The sequence below is a fragment of the Galeopterus variegatus genome, unplaced genomic scaffold (genome assembly GCF_000696425.1).
Source record: "Galeopterus variegatus unplaced genomic scaffold, G_variegatus-3.0.2 Scaffold6372, whole genome shotgun sequence".
NCBI classification, from domain to species: domain Eukaryota; kingdom Metazoa; phylum Chordata; class Mammalia; order Dermoptera; family Cynocephalidae; genus Galeopterus; species Galeopterus variegatus.
In genome coordinates, this window is record NW_007732483.1 from 72,404 (window position 1) to 84,931 (window position 12,528).

The window sequence follows — 12,528 nt, forward strand, 5'->3', positions numbered from 1 at the left end:
TATGTCTGCTTTGATTGTTTGTATTTATTTTACAGTTTAATTTTAAGAACTGGAAAAGCAGACTCTACTTATGTTTCTTTCTTTAAAAGTCTATTGTTTATTCATTTATTAAGCCTTAGATTCCTTCAGGACGTGCATTGCTGATTGTTTTAGCAAATGGAACTCTGTAGCCCTGAAGCCACAAGTCCTTCTAATGGTCTTTGGGGCTGTACATGCAGGTTCAAGAAGGAAATGAAACTCTAAAGATTGTGCAGCCTTTTGGAAGAAACTCATTAGATAGGAAGAAGGCTGAAAACATTTGTACACGTCAACTATCAACATAATCAATTATCCATTGTTCTGTATTTACTAATCACAAAAATATTCTTGCACGTTTGTCTCTAATAAACCCCCTTGGAAATTCCTGATCTCCTGTGGAAATTACCTTTTGTGTCTGAGCATCTGTAACTGTCCTCAGTAATTCATTCTCATCCCTGAGTTGGGAGAACAATGTGTAGTTGAGAAGAGACCCAAGGGGATGGGCCTGTCAATCTGAAGTTGAACAAGGTATGCTCAACTACATATCTGGTGGATTACCAAGTAAAAGTAAGGAATAAGGATTCTAGCACATTGAAATATAAGCAATACATTCTTATGCATGTGACTGTTCATAAATATGATGTAAAACCACATTACACAAAACTGAGCTGTGAGTATAATTTATTCCTATACTTACAAAGAAATTTGTTATACAAACAATAGGAAAAAATACAAGTGTTCCCTAAGAAAATTCAATTTTAGGATAACACTTAGTAACAAAGTGTTGAGAGAATTAATACCATTTAAATTAGACAATGTTCCTATTTACAAGTCTGTGTGGGCACAAAGGGAGAAGACCCTGTAGTTAGCACACCAGAGCTCCATTCTGAAGATAAGCTTGGTCCACTGTAGAGGCCTCTGACTTACTCAGCCATGGCCCAGATTCTTTGCTGCTGGTGACCTTTGGTTATGTTTGCTTTATTTGTTTCCCCTAACTCTTATTTCAGAAATCCCTAACAAGGAAGATTTCAGCTCAAATACTGAAAATTTAGTTTTTCCACAGGAATATCCACAAATCTACGACAGCTGCAAATTCATGATTTCAAAAGGCTTTGGTCACAGGGTTTTTAAATTGCAACGTTTTAAATGTTTGTTTGTTTTCCTGAGAAAAGGAAGATGTGAACTTTGACTAAAATATTTGTAGGTTTACTTCCCTATGTGTGTTGATTCATTCAGCAAACTGTATAATGTGCACTGAGCACTGTAAAACCAAAAAGGAAATCATCTTTAGAATTCCAGTTTCACTTTTCCAGTCCACAAAACACTGCACCGATATGTACTGAAGTGGAAGGTAATAACTTTCCACCACCATCTTCAGCAAGTTTGGTCATAGAACCTCTATAGAACTGATGATTGGTAAATTAAAAAGAGGAAAACAGGAGAATTCCTTACCTGTGTTTCTGTTTGGTGGTTCAAGTACCATTGGATTCTGTGCAGAACATAATGAGTTGTTTTTTTTTTTAAGTAAGAAATTCAACAACTTCTAAAAATAACACCCATCAGCAATTTAACCTTAACCTCTAGTCTTTATAAGACATTCTCAGATGAATTAAAAATGTGACTTTAAAGGGTCCTTAGGGGTTGGTGACAATTTTATGCATTTGCGGCATTTACAAAATCAATTTAGGGGTTATAGTAAAAATAGCTGTGCTGAGTCTTTTATATATATGTAAGTTTTCTTTACTATCTAGGAATTGGTTAAGCTAGAATCTTCTCTTACTGTGTCTCATTAAAAACAAATCCTTTATCATAAGAAAAAATAATAATCTCTATCTAAAAAATCCTTTGCCATCTCTAAGAAAAGTGGCAACACAGAATAATTATGACTGACAAAATCCCTTTCTCTCTCCTGAAGCTCTGTTTACCTGAAAAAACCCTATCATCTCCCAGAAGAGAGTGCCACACACACAGTGAACAGCGTGGAGGCCATTCTCCTGAGGAAGTGGGGACCGAGCTCAGCCATCAGCCTGCGCCTCTGCAGTGTTGACCACAGCTGTAATGTGTAACTTGCATTGATTTGAAAAAGCCAAACTGCTTATCTGAGAATTCTGGGTTGACTTCAATTTGATCACTGTGAATTCTTTATGGCTTAGTTGGTTTATAGAGCTTAATTTTTAATATTGTTAATATCCTCTAGCCAGCCAAACACCAAGAATATCAATAAATGTCAATAATTAGTTCTGGCTTCATTTCTTCTTCCTGTTGAAGCATTTTGACTGTATGTACATTACAGTCTTAGCACTAACCCCCCAATGGGGTTTAAAATTCCACACTAAAGTACATCACCTAGATGAGGCTATCATATACTTGAGGATATTCCTGGAGTCAAAAAGAAAAATACAAAATGAGCATAAGAATAGATCGCTGACAGATTAGTACAAAAGTTGCTACTAGTGAAAAACAATAGTTTGCCAAGACCCTGGAAGTCAGCTGGCACGGTGAGTCAGAAATGACGTGCAGCCACAGCTGTGGATGGGGTCTCTCTCACAAAGGGCTTTCAACTGTCCTTTTCTTGGCTTGTAGGTAGAAGATGCGGTTTTCTTCAGGATAAGTGACTTTATTGAGGGGCATCCTGTAGATGTTGGGGTTTTGTGTGGTCAGCAAGAGGAACAGTAATGTGGCCAAACAGAAGGACCAGGTACAAGGTGGCAATCTGACCTGGAAAGGAGAGACACATGCTCCTTTGAGATCCAACCTGAAAGAAGTCCACTTTATTCTGTTCCCATTCAGCCCGGGGGATGAGTCAGCATGGGCATTGCTCTGCATGCTGCTTATGTCCACGGAGACTGAATCTAAGAGCTCAGGGCATGTAGCATTGAAATGCTTTCATCCATTCTTAGGGTGCTTAGTTATGTTTCTATCTTATATGTCTTTTCCTCCCTTATACATTCAGACGTCCTTCACCAGATGTGCAAAGATGACACTTGCCCAAGGAGATGATGCTTAGCAAAACACTGTGGCCCCTAACCGTTCATCACACCCACAAGGCCTTCTCTGTTAGCCCAGCCCACAGTGACCTCTCTGATCTTGACTTCCACCCAGTCTCAGTCTTGGACTCTACTTGCTTTACTTCTTTCTATTCTGTCTCCTGAAAAGACTCTAAGTTCCTTGACTCTGAGGAATATCTTTGTGCTGTCCATGGCAACCCACAAATTCTGAGCATACACCATTGGTTAGCTCTGGCCCTATGCATGGGCCCCCTGGGCTGTGACGGAGTGTAGGGATACACTAACATTACTGCACATCAGAATCATCTGGGGGAGTTAAAAAAAAACATAGGTGCTCTAGCATCATACCAGATCCACTCTATGAGAAATGCCAGGGTATCAGGCCTAAAGATCTGTATTTTTCAAAATCTCCCTAACTGACTCTGTTGTGTAGCCTGCCGAATTCTGGTCCATGGACCAAAGCCTATGAACCTTCTTTGTTGGGATGTGAAGGGCCCAACAATTGTCTAATGTACTCCCCATCAAGCATGTCTGTAATGGTGGGACTTTGGCTTTCCACAATTAAGATATTGTGTATCTAAAAGGACCCTCCCAGACAAACTCTCTAGGCTGCTGCTGAGAGGGCTAGATACTGCCTAGCTCATTAGCAGCCACGACCACATCAACATGGAGTGAGCTATGAGAAACTGGCCCTGCATCACCTGCAGTGGTGGGAGAGAAGAAGAAAAACATTCAGGGCATTGGGAAGTGGTGGATCCCGAAAGAGTTAGGGGTACTGGGCTCCTGAGGGGAGGGGAAGGAAAAGGTCAAAGGGAAGGAAGACATGCTGGAGAGGAAGCAGGAGGAGTGGTAAGAAGCACATAATGGGCAAAGGTTTGGCCTACTTAATAATAAGTCTTACTGATAACTGGCTTGAGATTTAAAAAAAGACAAGAGGTATGAAAACCATTGACTGGATTTAAAAAAGCAAAAACCTGTGGGTCTTTAGCCGATTATCCTTTTCCTCCCTTTCCTCATTTCTCAATGACTACATAGTCCTGGCTTTCTCTTTAAGTAAAAGATATTCTAAAGTCAACTTCTTATTATATAAATAGACTATGAACTTGATAATATGTTTTAAAACCTAAGTTTCATTCTTTAAACCAAACAATCTGATATTGGTAGTGAGTATAGTTGGGACTGAAGTTTACTGTGGTGCTGGAAGGTGAGAGGCCAGAGAACCCAGCAGAAGACAGAGCATTGGTTATCATGGTCATGGGTCATGGACACCACCCAGGTATCCAGATTTCAGGAGGGGTTTCCATATCATTGAAAGCTGGTCAATTATGCTGATGATCAAGTGAAATCAAAGCAAACTCACCCCAGCCATTAGGTGTGTCATGCTGGCTCCAAGGTAGGCAGTGAACAGGGCTACAAAAAGAAGAGAGAGAACAATGCTTGGTAGTTGTACTTTTAATCACAGGAAAGACCACCTTCCAATATAAATCACTTGGAATGTACACTTCTGCATTCCACCAGCAAGCCCAGTACCTTGTATGAGCTTAAGAGTCAGCAGCTCTGGGTTCAAATCCTGGTTCCACCACTTAGTAGCTTAGTAGACTCTGTTCTAAGCCTCCATTTCCTCATCTGTGCAATGAAAGTAATAGGAATCTCTCTCACAGGGTTAGTGTCAGCATGACAGGAAATAATGCTTGTGTTTAGCATGCAGTAAGTGGTCAGTAAGGGTGGTTTTTTTCCCCTTATCTAATAAAGGTAGTTTTTTTTGTGGTTACTATTTTGATGTTATTACTAATACTTAAGGGAAAGGCCTTTCATGGCAAACTTCTCTTTTGTTTTATCCAAGCATCACTGGATTAAGATGAAACTATGTTTCTTGAGGTAGAATGATTTCTATACAATCTCACTGCATCTAGGACTCTCATATTAATGGTTAAAATTCAGTTACGAAAAATCATGGTTTATAAAAATAGGAAGGTAACACCTCAGAAAACAGCAGAAACTGAACACAAACTTGGAATTCCTCCCCACGATAACATTTTTCTAAATACCATTAAGGTTGGCATACGATGAATAAACATCCTATGTTTTTATTTACTTTTTTTTTTTTTTAAAGATGACCGGTAAGGGGATCTTAACCCTTGACTTGGTGTTGTCAGCACCACGCTCACCCAAGTGAGCCACAGGCCGGCCCTATGGTTTTTATTTACTTTTTTTTTTTTTTAAAGATGACCGGTAAGGGGATCTTAACCCTTGACTTGGTGTTGTCAGCACCACGCTCACCCAAGTGAGCCACAGGCCGGCCCTATGGTTTTTATTTACTTTGAGTGAGCAAACATATCAGAGTGGGTAATTTGAGTATGTGCGACTTTCAACATAAAGCAACAAAAACACAGATCAAAATTAGTTAATCATCAATTCCTCAGTTTTGGTTGAAGAAGAGGCTCAAGGAGGCTCAGGGAAGCCCTTAGGTTTCACAGGGGCAGCCTGAAGAATGACGTTCATATGATGGCCACACAGCCGCTTGGGCCACTAGCAGTCACTGGGAGACACACTCCCTATCTAGTCTTTTTGTCCTGCGAGAAATCACATGCGCCACCCTGGGGTGTAGGGGTGTGGCAGGAAATGGTGTGAGGGACTCTGATCCTCGTATATTTCACTGTAGATTTCTGTCCTTTTATCAGTATTTTTTCTTTTTATCCTGATGTTTATTATTCAATAGTATACCGAATTCTTTCACATCTGAATTGTGTGGTGCTGGTGGGAAGGACTGGTCTTTGGAAACGTCCTGGTTTCAAATCCCAGCTCTGCCATTTTATTTGTTGTATAACAAATCTCTGAATTTCTCTGATTCGAATTTCATCACTTGTTAAAAGGCAGCTTGAAGATGTGCTCTACAGGGAAGCCCAATCTCAAATGACATCATGTATTTCCATAAACAGCAGCTATAAACTCATCCCTTTCGTCACGGGGTGGAGATACTGCTCTGAACAGGAGGGCACTCTTGGCTTGGGCTGGATAGGTTTCTCTCCTTGGTTTCATCAATTCTGTTCATTTAAAATAATTAATTAATTAATTAATTCAACAACTACTCACTGGCCCCCTGCAAAGCACCAGGGACACTGTGTCCCTGCTCTCTTGATTGAGTACCAGCTCTTCCCTGAGCATTGAGTACCTCCCTGAGCATGTGAGACCTGATTGCCATTTCTCCCTTTTTAATACCTTTGATACTTCTCAGGCTTGCTTTGGGCACTTTTACATCTCATAGTGTTATGCTCTCCATAGTAGAAGTGAGACTATTTAATGTGCACTCATCAATTAAGACTTGCTGAGAAGGACTGGGAAAGCCTTACGGTAGGGGGGAAATTCCGCACACTACAGTCAATTTGTAGGTAATGACCCTGACAGCATTCTTGGTAGCCGAGGGAGAGAAAAAGCGCTTGAGTACAGAAGGGAAGACTGGATTTCAGCTCTTGATGGACAATGTCCATTTCAAAGGGCTGCCATGTGAGTCCTACTATGATAATCTAATCATTAAAAAGAGATACAGAATGTTTATGGCTTCCACTGCTAAAGTAACAAAATTGAGAAATTCCCTGGCCATGCAGTTTCTGATTTAGAGGCAGAGATGACAGCACTGCCAGGTTCTATCAGAGTTTCCCAAGTCCTCTTCTCGATAAAGACATCATTAAAGAACTAGTAAAAGAACTTCTCTATAATAAATGTCAGGGTTTTTTTTTTGCCTTGGCTGACAAGGTTAGTCTTTTGTTTGGCAGTGTCAGGGTGATGCGGACAAGCTGAAAATTGCCATGGCACTTTACATTGAGATTTGCTTTATGAAAGGGGCTGGAGGTCTGTCTCAAAAATTCATGTGCAGAGATTAAAAGGATTGATAGTACTCAGTGTGGACCAAATGGACACCCTTACATGCTGTTGGTAGCAATGGAAATTGATATGGCTTTTTGGGATATGAATTTGGCATCTACTGAAATTAAAATAGGCATTCAATTTAACCTATCAATTCAGCTTCTATAAGTACATTTTACAGAAATATTAGTGCAAAGTATACAAGGATATTTGTACCAAGAATGTTCATTGTAATACTGTATAAAGTGGCTCCAAACTAGAAGCCATCTGAACTTCTTCCAGCAAGATGACGCTTGTCATATAAAGTATCCACATAGTGTCTATCTCCACTGCCTTGAGCAGCAGAGGTTCTGCATGCTGTGATGTAGAGCCCCTTTTGCTCACTCCCCGGACACACTGGGAGAGACGCCAGCTGAGCCCTGGGCTTCCACTGTCTACTCAGAGTCTCGTCGCCCAAACAGCTGACATCCTTAGGGAAATGCCATAACAGAAAGACAAGAAACTGAACAACCTATAGTAAATAATGTTTAATTAATGAACCAGAAATGAAAAACTCCAAAGATGATGTTATCAGCACCATGGATAGAGTAAAAAAAAATGATAGGTTGATCAACTGAACTGGAGGGCCTTTTGAAGAAATAAAGAGATGGAAAATATTAAGAAAAAATGAAAAGTTATGAAAAATTAAGATAAAAGTATTGTATTTAAATACTAGAAATTTCAGAAGGAAAGGGAATATAATTGGAGAGAAAACATTTGAAAAATTAAAAACTGATAATATCCTAGAATTAAAGGAATATGTGAGGGCTTACACTGACAGTGCCTAGTAGCATAGAAACGGAAAAAAACACACACACAAACAAAACACATCTAGACAGACAACAGTGAGAAACATATATATATATATATCTCATATGCACAGAGAAAATTCTGAGTCCAGAGAGAAAAATAAAATCACCTCTAACAAGAATCAGATTCTCTTCAGACATCTTAATAGCAATTCTGGCATAAGAAGAAAACAATGTAGTTTTTTTTTTTTTTTTAAATTATTTTTTTGTCTTTTGTCTTTTTCCGTGTCCGGCAACGGATCGCAACCCTCAGTGTTGCGCCCGTACCGGACCGGGGACCGGCAATGGGATCGCAACCCTCGGTGCTGCTCCCGCGCCTCACTCAGCCAGTGAGCGGGAACTGGTCTGTATGTGGGATCCGAACCCTCGGGTGGGAGCGCCGCCACGCTTCCCAAGCGGCGCACTTATCCAGTGCACCACCGGGCCGGCCCAAACAATGTAGTTTTTGAAGACAATTTTCAAAGTACTGAAAGAAAAAGAATTAAATCTAGAGTTTTGTAGCAGCTAGCCTAAAATTTAAATAAGGGTGAAATGAAGGTGTTCTCAGGCATACGGGATCTTAGAAGGTTTACCTTATAAAACCCTCTTTGAAGACACTTTTTTTTTAAAGCTGAGTTTTTACCAAGTCCCATTTAGATTTGGAGTTATTCAGATGCAAGAGAGCTAAGGTTGAAAACACTCTTTAAAGAAGAAATCCAGCAAGAAGACACACAAACGAAGAAGGATAGTACGAGCTGTGGGGTGTAAGGGTGAATAAGTGAGTTAATAAAGCTTCGAAGTTGCCTAATAAGCAAGTAACAAAAAATAAAAACGTACACTTACAACAAATCCAAAATGAAAATTTCGTATTAACATGATTTCAGCAGTTGTTAGGAAATGGGCCTTCCCAGATGAAGCAGGCTAAGGTGCCATGTCATATTTGGAGAGAAGACACAGGTACTGATAAGCTCAATAAATTGAGGGGGAAAATAAGCAAGATTGATTCATAATAAGTTGTGCAAAGCCACCAGAAAATCCTTTTTCCAGACCCTTAAGTCGTAGTGATCACCAAGTGCTAGACACAACTGGTGTTTTATATGCTTTACACATACAATGACTAATTCAATCCTCAGAACAATCCTGTCAGCTAGGTACTGTAACCTCCATTTTTTTTAAGATGAGGAAACTGAGTCACAAAAAGGTTAAGTAATTTGCTTAAGTTCATAAAGCTAATAAGTAGCAGAGTTGGGATTTGAATGCATGTGCTCTGCAGGGTCTGAGCTCGTAGCTAGTTTAACACACGGCTTTAACTGTTATGCTGCACTAGTAAAGAAAATTCTATCTAGCCAAAGGAAGGTAAGTGTGGTAGGCAGAATAATGCCCTTTCCCACGTCCACATCTTAATCCTCAGAAACTGAATATGTCATCTCACATGGCAGAAGGGACTTTGCTCCTGTGATTAAGTTAAAGACCTTGAGATGGGGAGATTATTCTAAATTACTCACTTTCTGCTTTATATTTTTTATATTGATTGAATTTTTGTTTTGTTTTATTTTGTACCATAAACTTGCACTACTTCTACAAGAAAGAAAATAATGACAAAGAAATGATAATTTTTTTACAAAGATGGTTATGCCAATTACCCTGATTTGATCATCACATATTGAATGCATGTATTGAAATATAATTCTGTATCCCATAAATATGTACAATTGATATATGTCAAGTAAAAAATAAATAAATTTATTAAAAAAATAACGGAGATATTCCCACTTTGGGGAAACACATGTACAAACATCTTTGGCTTCAATTCTCTCCATGGTCTGTCAAAACCTCATCAACATCTGGGCCCCAAATAGTTTCTGCTTAATCTTGGAGGATGTCCTCAGGCTGTCCCTATGCTGTCCTGTACCCTTTTCCACCAAACAGAATTCTTCCTCTCATTTTTTAGGACTTGTGGAAAAGCTGCCCTCTCCAAGAGTGCTTCTTGATGATTCTGAACTGAACGTTCACCCCAGAGAATACTGTACTATAGATTTCTCCTTGTTCTGCTACAAAAATCGTATGGTCTCCCTTGGGCTCCCTCCTTTACCTGGCTTCTACTGTCCACTGTAACTCTTTGTGCACAGGAACTGTAGGGGATCTAAAGCTTCTAAGCCCCATACTCCTCTAGTACTCTCTGGGTCTTATCATGAGTGTTTAATACATATTTGCTGCTACTGCCTACATGGAAAAATAAAGAAATGCAACCTAAATGAAGGTTTGAAACCCCAAACCAACCTCAGAATAAGGCTGGAAGATCATAGGATAAAAGGTTCTAACTCAGCTGAACTCAGGTGGCCATAATGGTCTGTCTTTGCCCCAAGGTTGAGAACAAATATGGAGAATGAACAAAAAGTCTTGACAGGACCATTAGGTGAAATAGCTGAGTAACTGTGAAGAAATTGACAAAAATGACATCTAAATGACAACACCATGGCAACCTGAGTTTTGTTGACCTTGTTACAGCATTAAATCACAATGGAATGAGCCTTTAGAACACCCAGGTCCCATTCTTCCTCCTGCCAATGCAGGAATCCATTCTAATTCCTGGTGGTCCAGCATTTCAGCAGCTGCTTAGATACCTTGTATCAGTTAATCTGGTGAAAAACTGACTCCGGACATATATTTCCACTAGATTAGAAGTAATTTCTCACATTCCACTATCCTTTCACCCATTTGTCCCCAAGGGAATGTCATTCCCTCCACTCTAGAACATTATCTTAAATGCTTTAACTGGTATTGAGTTAGGGATGCCAGAGGCAATAGGTGAATAAGCCACCTCTTATAATCAGCCTGGGAAACCCATTAGATTTTCAGATCCAAATCATATGAGGTCTGTTTTTACCTAAGGGGTTGCCTTAGGACAAAAATGCAACAAAAGGGCAGAGCAGTGTAGTGAGAGTAAGTCTGGAGGTTGTTGGTAAATGTGGATTCTAGGTTTGGATATACACTCAAGTGACTGAGCGCCCTTCAGCACATCCCTTAACCTGTCTGGCCTCAATTCCCCAACAATAAAATGAGAAGGTGGAGATGAGGTCTCCAGAACACCATCTAGTCTTGACAGGCTGAGTATGGCTCGAATACTGGGGGTCAGAAAGGGTTAATACAGCAGTTCTCAAAATGTGGTCCCCAGAGCAACACCATCAGCACCATCTGGGAATTTGTTAGAATTGCAAATTCTGCCCCCATCTCTAATACTGAATCAGAGACTGAGAGAGGGCATAGCAATTTGTGTTCTAACAAGCCTTCCAGGTGATTCTGATGCATGTTCAAAGTTGAGAATGGCTGAATTAATATGATTTTCAATGGGCCACATGTAATCCCACCTGATTCACTGGGGATATGGCTCTGTATTTAGCTTGAGTTATTTCCTTTTAGTTTCTTGGGTCCAACTATAAGTATGAAGAAAAGAGACAAGTCTAAGTTCCCATCCCCCAAAACACACATGTATTAATATGACTCAACAAGCTCCTCCTGTCTTCACAATAACCAGTGAGGTAGGCAGAGGTGACTGGGATATTCCCAGGGAGGGGATGTTCTGGTCACACACTTAGATAGGTAGGCCCAAACTAGAATCCCAGCCCTAATTTCTCACACAGTCCTTCTTAACTGCTTGTGCTTGATTTTGATCTCTTAGTCATGAGCAACCCTCCCCTCAGTTGCATGGGATACTCACCGCAGGCAAGAGCCAGGAGGTGAGCTTGCCAGGTGAGTGCCACGAACATTCCTCCCATTGCAATACAGGCCAGAGAGCTGTTGAAACCCCAGAGGCCAAAGTAGATGTCCTCAAATGGAGCTGCAAGACTGAGTCCTATTATGCAAGATGGGAGGGGTCAGAGCTTTGGACCAAAGGTGGGATGCTGTGGAGGGAGCCAGAGGGTGGGGGTGGNGGAGCGCCGCCACGCTTCCCAAGCGGCGCACTTATCCAGTGCACCACCGGGCCGGCCCAAACAATGTAGTTTTTGAAGACAATTTTCAAAGTACTGAAAGAAAAAGAATTAAATCTAGAGTTTTGTAGCAGCTAGCCTAAAATTTAAATAAGGGTGAAATGAAGGTGTTCTCAGGCATACGGGATCTTAGAAGGTTTACCTTATAAAACCCTCTTTGAAGACACTTTTTTTTTAAAGCTGAGTTTTTACCAAGTCCCATTTAGATTTGGAGTTATTCAGATGCAAGAGAGCTAAGGTTGAAAACACTCTTTAAAGAAGAAATCCAGCAAGAAGACACACAAACGAAGAAGGATAGTACGAGCTGTGGGGTGTAAGGGTGAATAAGTGAGTTAATAAAGCTTCGAAGTTGCCTAATAAGCAAGTAACAAAAAATAAAAACGTACACTTACAACAAATCCAAAATGAAAATTTCGTATTAACATGATTTCAGCAGTTGTTAGGAAATGGGCCTTCCCAGATGAAGCAGGCTAAGGTGCCATGTCATATTTGGAGAGAAGACACAGGTACTGATAAGCTCAATAAATTGAGGGGGAAAATAAGCAAGATTGATTCATAATAAGTTGTGCAAAGCCACCAGAAAATCCTTTTTCCAGACCCTTAAGTCGTAGTGATCACCAAGTGCTAGACACAACTGGTGTTTTATATGCTTTACACATACAATGACTAATTCAATCCTCAGAACAATCCTGTCAGCTAGGTACTGTAACCTCCATTTTTTTTAAGATGAGGAAACTGAGTCACAAAAAGGTTAAGTAATTTGCTTAAGTTCATAAAGCTAATAAGTAGCAGAGTTGGGATTTGAATGCATGTGCTCTGCAG

At 40.2% G+C, this 12,528-nt stretch overlaps 1 protein-coding gene across 2 annotated transcripts in view; it reads right to left on the reverse strand.

Moving 5' to 3' along the window:
• Positions 1 to 682: 682 nt before the first annotated feature.
• The window catches only part of SLC14A1 (solute carrier family 14 (urea transporter), member 1 (Kidd blood group)), a 30,743-nt gene continuing 18,897 nt past the window's right edge, over positions 683 to 12,528 (reverse strand). For both annotated transcript variants that reach the window (XM_008590795.1, XM_008590794.1), the window contains 2 exons: positions 4,387 to 4,436; positions 683 to 2,736 (listed from right to left, as the gene is read on the reverse strand). In XM_008590795.1, the coding sequence (XP_008589017.1) occupies positions 2,563 to 2,736; positions 4,387 to 4,436 (224 nt within the window). In that variant the 3' untranslated portion in view covers positions 683 to 2,562. The remainder of the gene's footprint in view (positions 2,737 to 4,386; positions 4,437 to 12,528) is intronic.